This window comes from Excalfactoria chinensis, chromosome 1, assembly GCF_039878825.1.
Source record: "Excalfactoria chinensis isolate bCotChi1 chromosome 1, bCotChi1.hap2, whole genome shotgun sequence".
In the NCBI taxonomy this organism is placed as follows: domain Eukaryota; kingdom Metazoa; phylum Chordata; class Aves; order Galliformes; family Phasianidae; genus Excalfactoria; species Excalfactoria chinensis.
The window spans coordinates 169,121,326-169,142,141 of NC_092825.1; the positions used below are offsets into that span (position 1 = coordinate 169,121,326).

The window sequence follows — 20,816 nt, forward strand, 5'->3', positions numbered from 1 at the left end:
CTTTCAGTAAGAACAGCAGCAGATGTGACATAGCCAGGAGTACCACCAGCATTACAGCCTCTGTCAAGGCCTGGCAAAGCAGCCGCCACATTGTACATCTTGGGGGACTGGCATCCAGCTGGTAGGGGGCAGAACAGGGTGCCACAGTGGGACCCACACCTGGTTTGCCTGTATGTGATCTTGGTGGGATTTTTGTCACTGGTGTGTGTGTGGGGATAGCCCCGTGGGCAAAAGAGCGATAAGGTCTGGGAGCCCATGTGGCCTCAGGGGAGATGGTGTGCACCTAAGTGAACACAGTGGGAGAGCAGAACTTTGGGGGATTAGTTATGAAGGCTCTTTTGAAATGTTTGTATTTATTAACATGTTGTACATCTCTAGTGGTGGTGTTTGACTGTTATTTTGGCACTACTGTTGACCAAAGTGGCTTCCTGGTTGCTTCATATTTACGTGTTAATAAATCAGTAAGTTAGTTTGATTCTGATTTAACTTAAACTTCCAGATTTGAACGGTTTTTCCTGCTACTGTCATACTCAAATGATTGTGACATCTTCATGCCAGCTATTTTGTGCCATTTTGGAAATACACCTGAATTCTTCCAATATGCTTCCAGAAGGTGGGGCAAATGTATTATACTTATGTTACACATTAAGGAAACAGATCCTCGAAGGATCAGGTATTTTGGCCAAGGGTAGAAGGAGCATGCTTAGCCATGTATGAGGGGTGTCACATGAATCCAAGCATTGAGCTACTGATCGTCCACCATACTTCATTGCTGGTTTGCTCCCTGCTCACTCTTTGATCAACTAAGTCTTTCCAAGACCTTGTCGAAGTATGTTTTTGGTATTAGCTCATGTGAGGACAGTCCATAAAAGGCAGAGTGGATAAAACTACGTTTGATCCCTGTCAGCTGGTGCACTTCACACCCTACTTTCTCTCACTTGTCCCTTCCCTTTTCTGTGCTATAAAATTCCAACCTGGTGAGTTGAAATACAGTTCTCTTAATGCTTCAAACACTAAGCAATAAATAATGGTTATATGTCAAGGCATAACTCTAAGCAGTGTGGATGTGAGATGGTGTGGATCATTTAGTCTCCATTCTGGGAACTGTCTCTTACTATCTTTTATTTAGAAATATAGGTGTGCACAAAATGTCTGAAGTTCAGCTCAGCAGGCATTCTCCAGTGGCAATGTCTGGTGATGGGATAAAGCACAGAAGTTAATAGCATATTTCAGCTCTTCTAATCTGTGTCATAGTGGGTGAAAAACTTCTAATAACTTGTAGTTAGTGAACCTCAAGAGATCCATCCCTGTGTACAAAAGGAGAGTGGTATATATTCCAGCTAGCTGTGACAAGGCCTGCAGAGCAGTGGAATAGCCTGTATCCAACAGGAATTAGCATGGAAATTGCAAGTTGTAATCCACTGCTTGGATCTGTAATCAGAATACTGGCATCAGGAGAGCTTTGATCATGTAGTTAGTGGCATAAAATCATGAAACAGTTTGGATTGGAAAGGGCCGTTAAAGATCATGTAGTTCAACCCTCCTGAGGTGCGTTTCTCACTAGACCAGGTTTCCATCCATCCCAACATCAAGTACTTCTAGGGAGTGGACATAGATAATAGCTAGGAGTGGTACTGGTATCCTGCTCAGTGGATACAATATTAGGGAAGTTAATAGCAAGATAAGACCTCAGAGAGAAAATGAGCGAAGTACTCTCAGTTTTTTGAAGTAATGGAGGTCTAGGATATGTATAAATTTAAAATTAAGAGGAAGAAATAATATAGAACACAGAATGGCTCGAATTGGAAGGGACCTTAAAGTCCACCCTGTTCCAGTCACCTGCCAGGGGCTGGTTGCCACCCAACAGATCAGACTGACCTGGGCTCAATCCAGCCTGGCCTTGAACACCTCCAGAAATGGGGATTCTACAGCTCTCTGGGCAGCTGTGCCAAGGCCTTGTTGCCCTCTGTGTAAAGAATTTTCTCATAGTATCTTATCTAATTTAAAGAATTTTCTCATAGTATCTTATCTAATTTTTCTCTGTTCTAGTTTAAAACCTTCCCCCTTGTCCTATTGCTATCAGACCATGTAGAAAGCTGGTCTCCTTCCTGATTATAATTTTAAGTACTTTGAAGATACTAAACACAGAATATACAGCAAGATAGTAACGCATTACATGGATAGAAAATTGAATATGATTTTTTAAGAAAAAAATAATATATTAAATGTCTAAAGAGTAGTGCCTAAAGAGATAATAAGCTTAATGCCAGATGTTACGCTTTGGCTTAGATCTGATGGATGAGGCCTGGTGCATGTTTTGGAGACTTTTGAGGTAAACAGTACGGAGGTCTTTCATCATAGTCATTATTGTTGTACTCATTTTCTAGAATATGACTGGAGACCATGATATAGGATATAAATATCAGGTTATGTAAGATAAATACCCTAAGATATGGACTGTTTGGTAAAGTTAATCCACTCTCTTCCCCTAAATGTTCAGAATATTCCTAAGTTCCAAATTTTAGATATGTTAAATGTTAGTATAGTTTTTGCAATGAAAGGCACTCTGAAGGATAATATTGAATGTCTCAGTTCCATGACAGCCAGCAGCCCCTCATCCTCACATGGAGCCCCACTGCTGTTCAAACTGTGTGTGTGGACTTAAAGCCACACAGCTGCTCTGCGGTAGGTATTCTCAGCTGTTTTACATGTGGGGTAACTGCTATGTAGGCTGATGATGTGACTTTTCTCTCTGAAAAATGAGGAAATAATGTCAGAAACCTGAAATACATTCCAGATTGTACTTTTTTCAAGTCTATTTTTTTGAGTTTTAGAGTTAGAAACACCGCTTGCAACACTGGAGGGCCCGGGTTCGAATCCCCCCTGTGGCGCAAAGTGGTACAAGTGCTGCTCTGCTACACTAGAGGGCTCGAATCCCGGGAGTTGGACTCGATGATCTCTAAGGTCCCTTCCAACTCGCATGATACTATGATACTATGATACTATGATGATATGATATCTTTCTTCTAAGGCAGTCTTTTATCATCAAATATAAACTGCATTAGTGACGAAGCTTAGAAAAACAGTACTGTAGTAGTGAAATCCTTACTGACATCATCCTTATAGCCGCATTACATTATTTCTGTTGTGCTTTTGGATCATTACTTATTTGATAGATCAGTCATTCACATCCCTCCTGCACTTCCTTGATCTGTGGTACTTCTGCAATGAAAGGCAGTGCAGACTAGTGCAGACTTCTCATTCCCACTGGAGTTAAGAAAAACGTACTTTCTTCTCTTACGTTTTTATGCTGAATTTTATTCCATTTTTTTACACTTGGCTATACTTTGTGCCAGGGGAGCAATGTTTATGATGCAGGTGTCACTTTGCTTTGTTGTTCAGCCCCTCTTGAAAGCTGTTTACTGTGTCATGTGCTCCCTTGTCAGGAGGCCTCATGACAAGATATTTAAATCTATGAGTAGGTATTGTTTGCTGTTTGTATTTCTTTCAAGTGTTTGGTGTATATATATATATAGAGAGAGAGAGAGAGAGAGATTCTTCATCAGTACAAAGGAAAAAGGTAAAAGTTGTGTGAGATCAAAGCATCAGCTATTTTTGTTTTTGAATCCTGGGTGATGCACTGTGAGCTAGCTGGAAATTTGATCTTTATTGACTCTGCCACCTAAGAGAAAAGAGACAATAAGTTTTTAAGGGGAAAAAAAAAAAGTAATTGGAAATAAGTGCTGTGGAGCAGAGCTGTCATGAAGCAGATTGATTCAGCAGTGGCAGTTGCTTTATTGATTGTGAATCCTTAGTAAATTAAAAAGCGGACTGAATGCGTTAATCTTTTATGTGTGTGTGACAGTGACAATTTAGAATGTTCTGCCCGGATAAAGATATAGGAGTAGGGGAATATTATCTACTTCAGTCAGTAACGGGCTCTTCAGAGATAAGAACAGTTCCTCACATACCCGTCTGGGTTAAATGTTCTCTACTGTACCACGGACAAAAAAAAATGAAGAAGTACTTTTGCTCAGTTTTAAGCCTTTGGGTGCAGGTATTTTAGATAAAGAAATGAAACATTAATGTAGAAATCACGCTAATTTTATTCAAATGTTCATTATAAGTTCCTTAAATTTGATTATTTGTCTGAATTGCAGCATCTAATTTGTTGTTAATAGGAAGCTATGAATTTTAATATTGTACCGTTACGGATCTCTGTCTGCTTCATAAGCAAAAGTCAGTTTTGAATTTGGATTTTTGATTCTTCCCATTCCCGCTAATTACTTAATGTCATTGCTCATTTGCAAGTAAATTAATCCTTTATTTATATTTTGTCCCCAAGTCATTGCTGCTGGTTATAAGGGTGTCATTTGTTTAGAAGGGGAGCAGCCACATAGTGTAAGATAAGAACACAAACTTCTCTTTTACAGAAAAGGAGCAGGGACAGAGCTGGACTCTCTGCTGATGAGAACTAGGCTTGCCAGATACTATGTACAGTATGTAACTTCCTGTTCTTCAGCCTGAAATTCTTCACCAATGGAAATTCATTTCACCTATTTCTTGTTGGCTTATCATAGCCAATATTGACCCAAGAGCACGCACTATTTTCTTTTACTATCTGTTTTTCTGCCACTTCTACCTGAAAATTCAGTTGTGAGGGACTATTTTTTTGCCTGTCATTTCCAACATGTTCTCTGTTATAGGACACACTGAACCTCTGCTGGTTTGGATGCACTGTAGGCTGCAGAGGCACTGTGGGAGCTTTACAGCTGGTAGGGAAGAGAAATTGGATGAAATGAGCAGCACAGAGTTGGAAGAAATATTTTCTGCTTCTTTAAGCAGAGTCTCCAACTTGGCATGTGGAGATATGAAGGAGGAGGGCAAGGTTTCCTCCCATAACCTGGAGAGACATTAGAAATGGAAGTGTAGGAGACCTCACAGAACTGGGAATCAGCTCCTAGAGAAAGTAGAATTTCTGAATGTTACCTGCAAGAAACGGGCTTGATCGCTTCTGCTGACCTAGAAGGAGGAACAAAGGGCCCCCAGGAAGGAATTTGGACTGTCTCATCTTTCTTTCTTCTGCTTTACTTGCTATCCTCGTTTAGTCATCCTCTGGTTTCTTTACCTTGCCAGACAGCTGCTGCTTCTTACAGAGGCTCGTGTTTAGCCATGCTTTGTGTCATGGGTTCCTCATCAGATCTGTGTAGCCACTGTTTTTTCTCCTTCCTCATCTTATGCTTTTTTGAGAATGCCTGGAAGAAATTACAACGTGCAAAGAAAGGAGTATATTAGGAAGTGGCTGCCTTTTATTTATTTATGTAGCCATTTCAGTTTTTCATAATTGTTAATTGGATGGAGCTCATAGGTAGGCTGCATTCCTGTTCTTCCCTATAACTCTCCCATTTTATGTCCCACTGTTTGTCACGTTCATTTCCTTCCTTAAATTTAGGCAGATCAACAAGAGTAAAAGCTCTTGCTATAAGGCAGGTGGTACGACAGCATTGTTTGTTTTTGTGCCGAATGAATGATCATTGCACCATTGTTTTCTGTGTTAAATGCATCTCTATGCAGAAGCAGAACTACTTAATTTGTTTCGATCCGGTAAGGGTAGTAAGTCTGCTTTTAAATTATGTACTTAGCAAATAGGTTGCAGTCAGGTGCTGCCTCTTCCTCGGTGCTTGTTTTCCAGTGTAGTTGGAACCACCACAGCTTAAATGATTTTTGACCACTTCCTTCCTTCCTTCCTTCCTTCCTTCCTTCCTTCCTTCCTTCCTTCCTTCCTTCCTTCCTTCCTTCCTTCCTTCCTTCCTCTTCCTTCCTTCCTTCCTTCCTTCCTTCCTTCCTTCCTTCCTTCCTTCCTTCCTTCCTTCCTTCCTTCCTTCCTTCCTTCCTTCCTTCCTTCCTTCCTTCCTTCCTTCCTTCCTTCCTTCCTTCCTTCCTTCCTTCCTTCCTTCCTTCCTTCCTTCCTTCCTTCCTTCCTTCCTTCCTTCCTTCCTTCCTTCCTTCCTTCCTTCCTTCCTTCCTTCCTTCCTTCCTTCCTTCCTTCCTTCCTTCCTTCCTTCCTCCTTCCTTCCCTCCTTCCTTCCCTCCTTCCTTCCCTCCTTCCTTCCCTCCTTCCTTCCCTCCTTCCTTCCCTCCTTCCTTCCCTCCTTCCTTCCTCCTTCCTTCCCTCCTTCTTCCCTCCTTCCTTCCTTCCTTCCTTCCTTCCTTCCCTCCTTCCTTCCCTCCTTCCTTCCCTCCTTCCTTCCCTCCTTCCTTCCCTCCTTCCTTCCCTCCTTCCTTCCCTCCTTCCTTCCTCCTTCCTTCCCTCCTTCCTTCCCTCCTTCCTTCCCTCCTTCCTTCCTCCTTCCTTCCCTCCTTCCTTCCCTCCTTCCTTCCCTCCTTCCTTCCCTCCTTCCTTCCCCTCCTTCCTTCCCTCCTTCCTTCCCTCCTTCCTTCCCTCCTTCCTTCCCTCCTTCCTTCCCTCCTTCCTTCCCTCCTTCCTTCCCTCCTTCCTTCCCTCCTTCCTTCCTCCTTCCTTCCCCCTTCCTTCCCTCCTTCCTTCCCTCCTTCCTTCCCTCCTTCCTTCCCTCCTTCCTTCCCTCCTTCCTTCCCTCCTTCCTTCCCTCCTTCCTTCCTCCTTCCTTCCCTCCTTCCTTCCCTCCTTCCTTCCCTCCTTCCTTCCCTCCTTCCTTCCCTCCTTCCTTCCTCCTTCCTTCCCTCCTTCCTTCCCTCCTTCCTTCCTCCTTCCTTCCCTCCTTCCTTCCCTCCTTCCTTCCCTCCTTCCTTCCCTCCTTCCTTCCCTCCTTCCTTCCCTCCTTCCTTCCTCCTTCCTTCCCTCCTTCCTTCCCTCCTTCCTTCCCTCCTTCCTTCCCTCCTTCCTTCCCTCCTTCCTTCCCTCCTTCCTTCCCTCCTTCCTTCCCTCCTTCCTTCCCTCCTTCCTTCCCTCCTTCCTTCCCTCCTTCCTTCCCTCCTTCCTTCCCTCCTTCCTTCCCTCCTTCCTTCCCTCCTTCCTTCCCTCCTTCCTTCCCTCCTTCCTTCCCTCCTTCCTTCCCTCCTTCCTTCCCTCCTTCCTTCCCTCCTTCTTCCCTCCTTCCTTCCCTCCTTCCTTCCCTCCTTCCTTCCCTCCTTCCTTCCCTCCTTCCTTCCCTCCTTCCTTCCTCCTTCCTTCCCTCCTTCCTTCCCTCCTTCCTTCCCTCCTTCCTTCCCTCCTTCCTTCCCTCCTTCCTTCCTCCTTCCTTCCCTCCTTCCTTCCCTCCTTCCTTCCCTCCTTCCTTCCCTCCTTCCTTCCCTCCTTCCTTCCCTCCTTCCTTCCTCCTTCCTTCCCTCCTTCCTTCCCTCCTTCCTTCCCTCCTTCCTTCCTCCTTCCTTCCCTCCTTCCTTCCCTCCTTCCTTCCCTCCTTCCTTCCCTCCTTCCTTCCCTCCTTCCTTCCCTCCTTCCTTCCCTCCTTCCTTCCCTCCTTCCTTCCCTCCTTCCTTCCCTCCTTCTTCCCTCCTTCCTTCCCTCCTTCCTTCCCTCCTTCCTTCCCTCCTTCCTTCCCTCCTTCCTTCCCTCCTTCCTTCCCTCCTTCCTTCCCTCCTTCCTTCCCTCCTTCCTTCCCTCCTTCCTTCCCTCCTTCCTTCCCTCCTTCCTTCCCTCCTTCCTTCCCTCCTTCCTTCCCTCCTTCCTCCTCCTTCCTTCCCTCCTTCCTTCCCTCCTTCCTTCCCTCCTTCCTTCCCTCCTTCCTTCCCTCCTTCCTTCCCTCCTTCCTTCCCTCCTTCCTTCCCTCCTTCCTTCCCTCCTTCCTTCCCTCCTTCCTTCCTCCTTCCTTCCCTCCTTCCTTCCCTCCTTCCTTCCCTCCTTCCTTCCCTCCTTCCTTCCCTCCTTCCTTCCCTCCTTCCTTCCCTCCTTCCCTCCCTCCTTCCTTCCCTCCTTCCTTCCCTCCTTCCTTCCCTCCTTCCTTCCCTCCTTCCTTCCCTCCTTCCTTCCCTCCTTCCTTCCCTCCTTCCTTCCCTCCTTCCTTCCCTCCTTCCTTCCCTCCTTCCTTCCTCCTTCCTTCCCTCCTTCCTTCCCTCCTTCCTTCCCTCCTTCCTTCCCTCCTTCCTTCCCTCCTTCCTTCCCTCCTTCCTTCCTCCTTCCTTCCCTCCTTCCTTCCCTCCTTCCTTCCCTCCTTCCTTCCCTCCTTCCTTCCCTCCTTCCTTCCCTCCTTCCTTCCCTCCTTCCTTCCTCCTTCCTTCCCTCCTTCCTTCCCTCCTTCCTTCCCTCCTTCCTTCCCTCCTTCCTTCCCTCCTTCCTTCCCTCCTTCCTTCCCTCCTTCCTTCCTCCTTCCTTCCCTCCTTCCTTCCCTCCTTCCTTCCCTCCTTCCTTCCCTCCTTCCTTCCTCCTTCCTTCCCTCCTTCCTTCCCTCCTTCCTTCCCTCCTTCCTTCCCTCCTTCCTCCCTCCTTCCTTCCCTCCTTCCTTCCCTCCTTCCTTCCCTCCTTCCTTCCCTCCTTCCTTCCCTCCTTCCTTCCCTCCTTCCTTCCCTCCTTCCTTCCCTCCTTCCTTCCCTCCTTCCTTCCCTCCTTCCTTCCCTCCTTCCTTCCCTCCTTCCTTCCCTCCTTCCTTCCCTCCTTCCTTCCCTCCTTCCTTCCCTCCTTCCTTCCCTCCTTCCTTCCCTCCTTCCTTCCCTCCTTCCTTCCCTCCTTCCTTCCCTCCTTCCTTCCCTCCTTCCTTCCCTCCTTCCTTCCCTCCTTCCTTCCCTCCTTCCTTCCCTCCTTCCTTCCCTCCTTCCTTCCCTCCTTCCTTCCCTCCTTCCTTCCCTCCTTCCTTCCCTCCTTCCTTCCCTCCTTCCTTCCCTCCTTCCTTCCCTCCTTCCTTCCCTCCTTCCTTCCCTCCTTCCTTCCCTCCTTCCTTCCCTCCTTCCTTCCCTCCTTCCTTCCCTCCTTCCTTCCCTCCTTCCTTCCCTCCTTCCTTCCCTCCTTCCTTCCCTCCTTCCTTCCCTCCTTCCTTCCCTCCTTCCTTCCCTCCTTCCTTCCCTCCTTCCTTCCCTCCTTCCTTCCCTCCTTCCTTCCCTCCTTCCTTCCCTCCTTCCTTCCCTCCTTCCTTCCCTCCTTCCTTCCCTCCTTCCTTCCCTCCTTCCTTCCCTCCTTCCTTCCCTCCTTCCTTCCCTCCTTCCTTCCCTCCTTCCTTCCCTCCTTCCTTCCCTCCTTCCTTCCCTCCTTCCTTCCCTCCTTCCTTCCCTCCTTCCTTCCCTCCTTCCTTCCCTCCTTCCTTCCCTCCTTCCTTCCCTCCTTCCTTCCCTCCTTCCTTCCCTCCTTCCTTCCCTCCTTCCTTCCCTCCTTCCTTCCCTCCTTCCTTCCCTCCTTCCTTCCCTCCTTCCTTCCCTCCTTCCTTCCCTCCTTCCTTCCCTCCTTCCTTCCCTCCTTCCTTCCCTCCTTCCTTCCCTCCTTCCTTCCCTCCTTCCTTCCCTCCTTCCTTCCCTCCTTCCTTCCCTCCTTCCTTCCCTCCTTCCTTCCCTCCTTCCTTCCCTCCTTCCTTCCCTCCTTCCTTCCCTCCTTCCTTCCCTCCTTCCTTCCCTCCTTCCTTCCCTCCTTCCTTCCCTCCTTCCTTCCCTCCTTCCTTCCCTCCTTCCTTCCCTCCTTCCTTCCTCTCTTTCTTGCTATGTCTTCCTTCCTCTCTTTCTTGCTATGTCTTCCTTCCTCTCTTTCTTGCTATGTCTTCCTTCCTCTCTTTCTTGCTATGTCTTCCTTCAGCCATTTGGTTTGCTTAAAGAGTCTGATCCTTATTTTCAACAGAAAGAATTTTTCTTGTTTGGGAGATGTAAAAGGATAACATTAGTACCCCAAGCAGAAGCAAAATATAGCACTGCCATCTGGGCTGTTAAATTGAATTGAAGCTGAAAGCATTACCTCAGTGTATTGCTGCAGTTAGAGGCCAGGTGGCAAATGAGAAAAGGCTGCTCTGGCAGTTGGCATGTTAGTCAGGATCTTGGGAGGCTCCTTGTGCTGCAAACCTCTAAGAATCTGGGCAGGTTAGAAATGATTTCTCTCTCCTAGTACTGGTTATTGAAATGTTATGCATCTTCTCTGAGTTAACTGTCTCAGCTCACTCTGCTGTGAATGGATAGGCATTTCATCCCACATCACTTAACTGTGTCACAGACTAGGATGAATCACCCTGTGGAGATGCTTGTCTCTCTGTGTAAACCCCACACAAAGGCAGTAGTGGAGTGCCTAAGCCCAAATGTCTAACTAGGAGATGCCTGAGTTATAACAAATCAGCCCTCTTTATGTAGTTACATTTAGTTGAGAGATTATCATTCCTTCCTATATCACAGGTACACGGATTTAACAGTGCTCCCATGTTCTTTTGAAGGAAACTATTACTGCAAAAATAAAATGAACTATTAGAATTTTAATTATTTATAATATTAAAAATGTGTGTATATATATTAATGTGTTTACATATACAGGTTTTGTGGTTGTCTCAGATTTTTGAACGCTGCTGAAAGGAAGAGATCTTAAGAATGCAGGACAGAGACATAAAGGCTTTTGCTTCCGTAGGAAATACACAGCTGTTTTGTGGCAATATCTTGATTAACACACAGAGGTAGGACGTGAGAATGCCTAGCTAGTATGTGATGCTCTGTAAGTCATGCTCATTGCTGGTTGGTATTTTTTTTCTTTTTAGATTGTGATGGATTTCAAACACCCTGATGGCCACACAGCGGCAGTTATGCTGCCTCGACGCAGTTTATTGGTGATGACTGGTGAATCCAGATACTTGTGGACACATGGGTATGTGTAAGAGCCCCTGTCTACTAATAATGAATGAGAATGTATGTTACTTATTTGCTTTGTCAACAGTATTCTGTGTTGAAAATTACTCTGGAAGAAATCAATGAGGTTTTGGGATAATTAGACAAATTCCTTCCTTGTCCAGATGCTGCTCAGATTACATTGGAAAACTGGGGACTTTAGGAAGCTGGTAGTCAGTCCCTGAGCTGCAGCTCTTACAAGTTGTTTCACTCAGAAGTCCCTTTCACTTTTCAGTTTGAAAGTCCTCTAAGGTGGCAAGGAGTTGATTGTAGTGGAATTAGCTTCATTTCTTTTTCCTCCTTTCAGCCCAGTTTTTCCCACTGTATCACATATGCCGAAGCCTTTGAAGAAGGGTTGGTTTAGGAGGGTGACTGCTGTATAGAAGGCTTTAGTGTCACAAAAGGGAGTGAGTTTTCCTGGGCTTCTTCCTGTTGCCTTAGGACCATGTCAACTACTGATAAGGCTGCTTTGTAGTGAAACAGGTTTGGGATCCTGGAAAAGAGATTTCTTGAAATGTGTCTTGAGGCTTTGCTTATTGTACAGTCTAAATAAGATTCTTGACTCGTGCATCACAGGGAAGTACTTACAATAGGAGTGCTAGAGTCAAAAAGGCTAAGAACTTGGCAAGGTCTGAGTGACAGTAGTTTACTTCAGAAGAATATATAAACCCTCCTATTGCACAGAAATGCCCATGGTAAATGTTTCTTCCTTTGCTCAATCCAAGGAGGGTCACTGGTTACAGCAGGAAATGGGAGAGACTAATTACATCTTATAAATTAAAGGCCAGATCCTTTTATTGGCAAATCTCCTGCCTTCTAGTTTTACTGGTTATTTTGTATAGTGAAGAAGAGTGAATGTGAACTCCCCAATGGCCTGTATGTTGTTCATTTTTGTAGAGCGCTTACACCACCTGTGTAGTTGCTCATTAAATCATTGTAAAAAGCAGCTGGGTACTCCTGATGTGTATCATTCCAGGCAATGGAGTCCTTTGTTTTTTAGTATACAAGACTAGAGGTGGATCACAGCATTATAAGCTTCTTACTCAATTCTGTCAAATACTGTCTGCCATTTCTGGTGGGGTGTTCAGTTTTTTTGTAAGTGATCTTGCTGGCTTGGAGTGGTGCAGGGGAACAATCAGGTTGACTCCAGCTGTGACCTGTCCCATTAGCCCAGGCCATGGTGTGGGGCAGGCTGAGGCCACATGGGGACATCAGCCAGGGGTCCAGGCCTGGATCAGCAGGACTATGGCCAAGCATAGACAGCTGTGACGCATCTGGGCTGTGGCTTGGGCATGGTGCAGCAGGACAGCCTCTACTTAAAAGCAGCTTCTGAGGGAAGAGGGATTGCCCTGGTTGAGGCCTCTGGTTTGCTTCACAAGAGCTTTCTCCAGGACCACTAGCTCTGCTCTTCCCAAGTTGGCCATGCACCCCAACAGCCTAACGTGTGGGAGGGGGACAGATAATGCACACGTTCCACTTGCAGTAACTGCCAGCCTATGCAGTTTGGGGTGGTATAGCTGCCTATTAAGAACTAGACTGAGATCAGTACTTAATTCACTTTTACCTTCAATGACAATTGTGTTTTGGAAACCAAGGATGCAAGCTATGTTTCTAATGAAGATCTCAAGTCTTCCTACCCCTGTATTCCCATCCCCTCTGCTTGTTTGCTCTTCCTAAAAATAGCTTTTCTGTATGGTAAATGTTTTTAGAAGCAGTAGTTGGTCAATGTACTCAACTAGGGTAAATTAGTATTGGAATCTCAATATTTCAGAGTAGGAAATACTTATTTGTCTTCCTTTTATCTTTTTTTCCAATTATATTTTGCCAGTAAAGAGCAAGCTTTTATTTATGTTAGTGAAACATGCTATTGCAATAAGTAAGATTGATCAACCAGCAAGGAAGTATAGTTAATTGACTTACATCAGAATGGTTTTAAGATCATTTGTGATGTCTTTTTTTCTATTCCTCAGATGTCAAATTAAAGAGCAAAAGGTTCATTTTTGGAGTAATTCTGGAAATGCTTTAATTGTGTATATTTGGATGTCAAAAGGATTAGGGACTTCATTTTATCCCTGTTAAGAAAGTATGAAAAGCATTTTCATTCTATCCTCTCTGATAGCGTGTATCTGAAGGAAACATAAGGTTAAGAAATCATCAGGTCGACCAAAGGATATGTGCTTTTTACGCCTCGTAGGTGAAAATAAAACTATGATTTCACAGTCAGTGAATTTTATTTTTGTATGGAAAAACATTGTTCCCGATACTGTAACAATAAGACCAAGATGATGGGCAGCATTTTGTTTTTGACGTTGAGATACACTAGAACACTAGATAAAAGGCTGAGCTTTCATGTAGCTGTCATAGGTTAACCTAAAATCTACCGGCACCCATGACAGGGGTATAGACGGCCTGCAGGGCCGCTATCCCAAAAGGAAAAGAAAACAGAGAAAGAGAAAATAAATACAGCGGCAACGATCTAAGGAGGCACACTATTTTACTAAATAATATATCGGAATACAGAATAACACAATATAATGCAATATAATTGGAATTAAGGCTAACAAATCAAGTAAAATAAGAGAGTGAGTCCCGAAACCGAGAGGCCTACTGTAACTCTAGGCGAAACGGCTGGAACGCTCCCACACGGCTCTCCCTCTGGCTGGCAGGATCCAAGAGAGCGAGTCCAGCACTGAAGTGAGATTATATAGTCCTGGTCATATGACTGACCGTGGTGCTCCCTGGGACATGTAGTCTTCTTTCTATGAGCAACAGATTCGTCAAAATTATCTATGCTTAACATGATGTTATGATGTGGAATATTGATAGCAAAATTACAAAATTGCAAAACCATGACAGTAGCATGGACAAAAGGAGAATCATGTGGATTGAAAGTGTGGAACCTGGAAATAGGCTGTGTCTGAAAACATTAGTGCCTAGCATGCACAACTTATTGCTGCAAGTACAAATATGCTTTACATAAACAGTGAAGCCAATAAAAAAATCTGCAGACTTTGGGCTTGAAGTTCAGATGTCAACGGAATTTTGACCATCCTTAACTGATTATTTAATCACTGTTTCATTAGCTGGATAGGGCAGTTCTTTATTAGACCCCCATAGCTGCCTTTAGGCAATTTTTATACCTGAGGCTGCGTTGTCTTCTTTGTACAAGAACGACACAGACAACGAATGTGCTGCTTTATGACCTTCAAACAGGAGGGACCCACAGTCTTTCTCTATGATTGGATTGAAGACCAACTTCTCTGACAAAAGGGATGAAAAATAACAAGTACTGGCATGGCTGCCTTCTCATCATTCAGATCATTCTTTTGCTTGGTTAAGTACAAGCACTGATCTGCAGTTTTGTGTAACCTGCAGAAAAGTTCCAGTACGACTAAGGATTGTGTCTGATGGCTCTGCTTTATTAAAAGATGTAAGATACTTTTTTTTCCCTCTCCCTTTTACCTCAACCTATGAGGGTTAGAATCATAGAATCTTTTTTTACAGGTTAAGCTCAGCTAACTAATATAGAAGTCACTTTTATACTGAGAGTTTGTCCTGCTGGGAATCAAGTACTTTGAAGTCAGCAGCTCTGAAGAGGCTTCACTGGGCCGACTCTTCCTTAGAGATGGCTTTTTTTTTTTTTTTTTTCTTTTCCTTGAGGAAATTTCTGCATTAGTCTCGTTGAGAACTGAGCTCAGGAAGTGTTTTAGTGTGACAGTAACAGCTTTGAAGAGCTAAACTATTTCCCTGAAGAGTTTCTATTTTGTTCCAAGAGTATCTACTTAGTCCCATGTGCAAGTGGTAGGAAACCACATGTGGTTTTATTTTCACATTTTGCTCTTGTCAACTTTGTGAGAGATCCACAGAATCACCAAATCATCAAGGTTGGAGAAAAGGCCCACAAGATCACCCAGTCCAACCATCCATCCATCACCAATAGTTCTCACTAAGCCATGTCCCTCAACACAGTGTCCAAATGTTGCTTGAACACCTCCAGGGTTGGTGACTCCACCACCTCCCTGGGCAGCCCATTCCACTGCCTGACCACTCTTTCAAAGGAGTAGCATTCCCTAACATCCAGCCTGAACCTCCCCTGGCACAGCTTGAAGCCATTTCTCTAGTCCTATTACCAGTTACACGAGAGAAGAGGCTGACCCCCAGCTCACAGCAATCTCCCTTCAGGTAGTTATAGAGAGCAATAAGGTCTCCCCTGAGCCTCCTCTTCTCCAGGTTGAACAGTTCCAGCTCTTTCAGCCTCTCCTCATAAGGCCTGTGCTCCATCCCCCACCAGCTTTGTTGCCCTTCTTTGAGCATGCAACAGGGCCTCAGTGTCTTTCTTGCAGTGAGGGGCCCTAACCTGGACACAGTACTCGAGGTGCGGCCTCACCAGTGCTGAGTACAGGGGGACAATCACTTCCCTGTTCCTGCTGGCAACACTGTTTCTGATGCAAGCCGGGATGCCGTTGGCCTTCTTGGCCACCTGGGCACACTGCTGGCTCATGTTCAGCCGAGCATCAATCAATAACCCCAGGTCCGTTTCCTCTACACACTCTTCCAGCCACTCCGCCCCAAGCCTGCAGTGCTGCCTGGGGTTGTTGTGGCCAAAGTGCAGGACCCGGCATTTGGACCTCATCCCATTGGCTTCAGCCCAGCTATTCAGCCTATCCAGGTCCCTCTGAAGGGCCTCCCTACCCCCAGGCAGACTGACGCTTCCAGCCAACTTGGTGTCATCTACAAACTTACTGAGGGTGCACTCAATGCCCTCATCCAGGTCATCAATAAAGATACTGAAGAGCATTTTTGCAGATCTGTGATGTGCTCCAGTCTTTATATATTCTCCAGTCAATTAACAGAAAAGCAATTGTGTTGTAAAGCAGAGTTAATTGAAGAGATTTGCTTGTAAGAAAAAACTTCAATCTGCAAGTTTAGAGCTGGTCAATACTCTTGTTTTAAATCCATAGCCACCATTTTTAGTAGCGTATTTTATCTTTAAGAAGTATATTTCAGATAAAGTCCTAACAAAATAATCACGCTTACCGAGGGAAAGAAAGGAAGAGAGAGAAAATGTAATTCATTTCAATTAAATAACACGTTAATTAACTTCATTAGTTTATGTGTCAGTACCTCTTTTCTTTAAAACATAATCTGGAAACAGAAGCAGTAGTACATTAAATAGTGTGCTGTAGTCACGCTTGTCAGTGTTTAAGAATTGCCTTCTTATGAAGATGAATGGTTGTTTTTTTTTTTTTCTGATGCAAATTAAATCAATCTTTGATTTTATGTTATTTTGTTTTAGGATTACACCCAGAAAATACGATGTCATTCAAGCATCTGAACTTGGACAGAAGGTTGGAACAATCACTGCTGATGTTAGAGATTTGACACTAAAACGAAGGGAAACAAGGACGTCATTTACATTTAGGAAAGTGAGGAGAAGTTCTTGCAACTGCAGTAAGTGTCTTGAGGTGCATTTCTGGTCAAAATGGTTATTTCTGATATGCAAGAATTTTTTGAGGAAAGTATTTTGCCCCTTTAGTTAGTTTTGGCAGTCCTAGTAGCTATTTGTAAACAGTTCATGGTTCACTGTACTGTATGCTTTGAACTGATAGCATCCACATGGCTGCTGGAGTTTCTAAGGGTAGCAAGACATTTGTGTAACACCTGAGTCAGGCAATTAATCTGAAATCTTGGATTTTACTGGCACCTCAAGTGCTGGAATAATCAACTATAATGGAAGTAGAACTATTCTTTGGGTTCTCATCAATTCTGGTGATTTTTCACTAGAAGAGAACTGCAGTTTTGTGAAGATGAGTGTGTGAGGGAAGGAAAAGCAATCAGATCTGCAGTAATAGAGCCATGCTTATCTGCAGTGATAGAACCTTAGGACAGGTGATAGTTGATAGATGGCTCAATAGTTATGTGGAAATGAAATCCATTTGTGTCCTGAGAACAGACCTGTCCTGATCACTTACAGACAGCCTCCACTACACGAGGTCAGATTGATTGTTATAAAATCATCGAATACATCTGCAGTTTGATCCACGTTTCAGTTTTTGAAAGGTGAAGAAGGGAATAAAGCATTTGTTGCGTTTCAGTATTTTACTTTTTGCTTTCTTTTGCTTAGAATATTTATTCAGAATAGAATGACTTTGCTAACAATTTTTTCTTGCTTTTCTGTTGCTGCATCTAGTTTACCCATCTGTCTGTGACAGCCAGAAAGGACAGCAAAGACGAGCAGAACCATCATTTCCTCACAGTGAGATGGAGGCCTCGGAGCTGGAGCAGGAATATGTACACAAGGTGTATGAAGAGATTGCCACGCACTTCAGCAGTACCAGGCACAGCCCATGGCCTCGAGTTGTAGAGTTTCTCAAGTCGCTGCCTGAAGGGTCAATAGTTGCTGATGTTGGTTGTGGTAATGGGAAATATCTAGGCATCAACAGGGATCTGTACATGGTAAGTAGTAGCTACTGTCATTTGTTTTCAGCAGTACCAGTTTCTATTGTGTCTCACAGTTGTGAGATGCTGGAGCTTCAGCTGTGGGAAAAGTGCTAAGAGCAGGAAGCTGTTGCCTGATCGAAGGTGAATTACCAGTTATGTTAGGCTTCCACATTGATCTGCTGTGTGTGGCAACCTTTTTCTCAAACCCATTTTTACTTTGCAAGTCAGATTATATTAATAGAAGAAGTAGTAATGGGTGCAGTGGGTAGAATAATTGTAAGGGATCCTTTTGGCTTTTTTGCCGGTGTTGTAGAGTAAGGTTCTTAAAAGGGAAAAGAGTAGGGCAGTTTGAGTTTTTCCAGCAAGTGTGTAATTTGGCTGGTGGGTGGGAAATGTATGAGTTGCTGAAATCACCACAAGCAGTGCTTCTTTCTACACATTCTCTTCAGTTCCATTTGGCCCGGTGGCATGGCTTATTTGTGAACAGTAGTGTCTGGCTTCTCCACTTGGATCTGTGCATAGGCCACATAAATATGCCAACGAAATTCCTCTGGAATCTCTACTTCAGCTCAGATTTCAAACTTTTCTCGCTCCTTTTCCTTGCTTTTCCAGAGTCCTGATGTCATTCTTCATGTGTTGTCATCACCTTTCCTGTCTCACGGTCTGTGACTTAGCCCACTTTTACTTACCTCTCTTCCAATAATGGGGACATGAAGGACATACAAATACAAAGCAATATATATATATTTATAATACATTAGTATATATTAATATATATCTAATTTAATATATATATATATTTAATTGCAAATATTTAAGAGCCTTTTTTGCAACATCAAAGTTTTTCTTTTTGCCCCAAATAAATATTGGAGAGGTGTGTGTTGTGCTCTCGCCTGTTCCAGAATTGTGATTCTTTTGTGTTTGTACTATGAAGCACTTAGAATTTTTCAAGCCTGATGGATCTCTTGTAAGTCAAAGCATTCATTATTAATAATAAAAGTCAGACTTGTTTGTCTGTTACAACAGAGAAACAGAAGTTTCTATCTTGCTATTTTTATACAGCTATAAAACATAAGTTGTTATTTACAGCCCTGTCTGTGTTTGTAGTACATTAATTTCCATTACTCCCTTATAAGCTAGGAAAAAAATCAGCTGATTTATAAGTAGACGTGTTTGTGCCTGGCTGCTGTGGGCTGAAAATAATTGTTTATGTTTCATACATTTCAGTCTTTCACTCCTGACTGCAAGAAAAATCATTAAACTTAAGTAGAGAAGGAAAAACTTTTCCAGGGCTTCATATAGGTCATTTAGTCCTAGAATTAATTTGGTGAATTGCTGTTTTGTAGCCTGTGGTGGGCTTTTGTTGTGAAATCTCTTCGAGATGCTGTATTCAGAAATTCCCAGCACCTGTGTGTTCTCTGTGGCCCGCAGTTAATCAAGGGTAAGGTGCATATCCTGGCAGTTAAGGGAATGCCAGCCCTTCCCTTTAGTTACTGCAGGAGTTACTAGTTCCATGTGTACCTGCAGAAATCTAAAGTGTGAAAAGTGAAAGAGAGGAGGCTTTTAAAGGTGACTTTGAAACAGTTGAAAATCAGAATCTGGAAACTTTCATTCTGTTGGCCCTTTGCTGTGGGCTGGGTGTGAATTCGAGGGAGAGGAGATACAGAGTATACTTTATGTATTAGATGCATTACTGAGATAAGGCCTTTATGTACAGGGAGTCAGTTTCCCCCCACATTTTCTCCTCTTGACTTGGGGCATAAAAGTCAGGCAGAAGCTTACTGAATTGCTTCAGCCTTCGCAGCACTGCTGTGGCTTGCTAAGTTTTGGTGCTCAGTGCATGGGAGCTGTTAGTCTAAGCCCTGTTAGCAAAGAGGCAGAAAGCAATGGTGTGAAATAAGAGTTGTGAAATAAGTGTTTGGGGAGAGCACTGTTAGCACAGCCATGTAGCTTGCTGTGTTTTGACTCAGAAATACTGAAAACTAGGTAGAGGGACCCAAGAGCAAGTAATGTGCTACACAGGTTAGTTTGTGTTTATAGACAGCATTCAAGGTGTAGCTGTAATGGTGGGTCAAAGTTAAGGTACCTCCTTATATTACATTATAAGGAGGTACTCTCTCTGAAAATATCTTCACTGTGCCCCATACTGTCATATCTACTTCAGGTTCTTTAGATGAGATGTGAAGAATTACAGTTACGTTCAGTGAAAATGACAGTTTTGTAATGGCTGCATTATTGAGACACAGTCAAGGGACGGCAATTTCATGACAAACAGAAAGTGAGATTAAGAATGTCCAGGAGTGATAGAATCCATGTCTGATGTAGTTAGGGAAAGACCGGAGAAAGAATCTGAGTCCAGTTGTCTCAGATTACTTTTCTTCTCTGTCACTCCCAGCTTTTTTAACTGTTGAAAAGAGTACCAAAGAGAAATGTCTGCAGGGTTATGTGGTTGGTTGGATGGGTTTTTTATGCAGTCCCCTCCCCATCCAACTTCATTATGGATTTTTTGAACACTTTGACTGTTTGTATTTCAGTGTTATTAAGCTCAACATCCATATCTATAAACAGGGCTTTTATTCTATAGAATGCAGTATTTCAGCCTTTCCCACACATAAGCACCACAAGGGTTTCATTACAGAGCCTATTGATATAATTGCAGCATATCTTATCCATTTTTATGGGCTGTAGCTCTGTCTTTATGGTTTCCCGTGTCTGTGCAGGTGTGATGGTGTGCAGATCCCAATAGGGGCATCCCTGTGTGGGACTAAGGTGTGACTGAAGCCTTTCAGTTTTCTGGTTTACACTTCTAATTGAATGGATACACTGGTAGGAAATGTAGTAGCAACTGAAAAAAGCATTGGGTAGATATTTGTACTGAGAGAAGTGACTCTACTCACCAGAGTAGTTATGCTAGGAAGAAAAATGATGGCAGTACAGGAGCCCTACTGGATTGTTTTAATATAGACATTCATATCTTTTTATTGTTATTTTTTCCCTTCTTCTCTGCTTTACTGTCCTAAACTGTATTTTGCCAGGGTTTGGGGAGGAGGAATGGTGAAGATCTGCATTAATGTTGAATAAAATGGCTATATTGGATCCATGCTGCTTGAGGGCAGGTTCCTATCCAAAGGACTTAGCAGTAAATAAAACCTGGAGGGGGCAAAACCAACTGGCAGTGGTATACTTGGAGCCAGATCACAGGATATTTTAGCAATTGAAGGGTGAAGCAGAGGAACCTTTCCTGCCCTTTTTTCTCAGTGAATAGGAATTGTTAGAATGGTGGGAGATCTGGGTCTGAAGAGAGCTCAGAAGGCACCCTGACTGCATGGAATGGAGAAACAAAACACTACGTGACAAGAATACTAAAGGGCAGGCAGACCAACTGGAGCAGAGAGATTTGTCTTGCAGTGTTTGTGCTGGTGTCTTTTTTTCTTCGTGTGTGTGTTGGAATGTAATTGGGTTCCTTGAGGCTCTGACGCCATTAATTATAGCTGCAGCAATTCTCTAGGGAACCATATCATTCCATTTGGTGGTTGGATTTCAGAATTAGATGTACTTTCCTTTATTACTTTCTAATGTGCTGCACCAGTCAGGTTTACAGATACTCAAATGAGCTC

General features: G+C 43.8%; 1 protein-coding gene across 3 annotated transcripts in view; it reads left to right on the forward strand.

Moving 5' to 3' along the window:
- ALKBH8 (alkB homolog 8, tRNA methyltransferase) overlaps positions 1-20,816 on the forward strand; it is a 58,451-nt gene that overhangs the window by 24,458 nt on the left and 13,177 nt on the right. For all 3 annotated transcript variants that reach the window (XM_072343740.1, XM_072343756.1, XM_072343749.1), the window contains exons 8-10: positions 10,632-10,738; positions 16,055-16,209; positions 16,949-17,214. In XM_072343740.1, the coding sequence (XP_072199841.1) occupies positions 10,632-10,738; positions 16,055-16,209; positions 16,949-17,214 (528 nt within the window). The remainder of the gene's footprint in view (positions 1-10,631; positions 10,739-16,054; positions 16,210-16,948; positions 17,215-20,816) is intronic.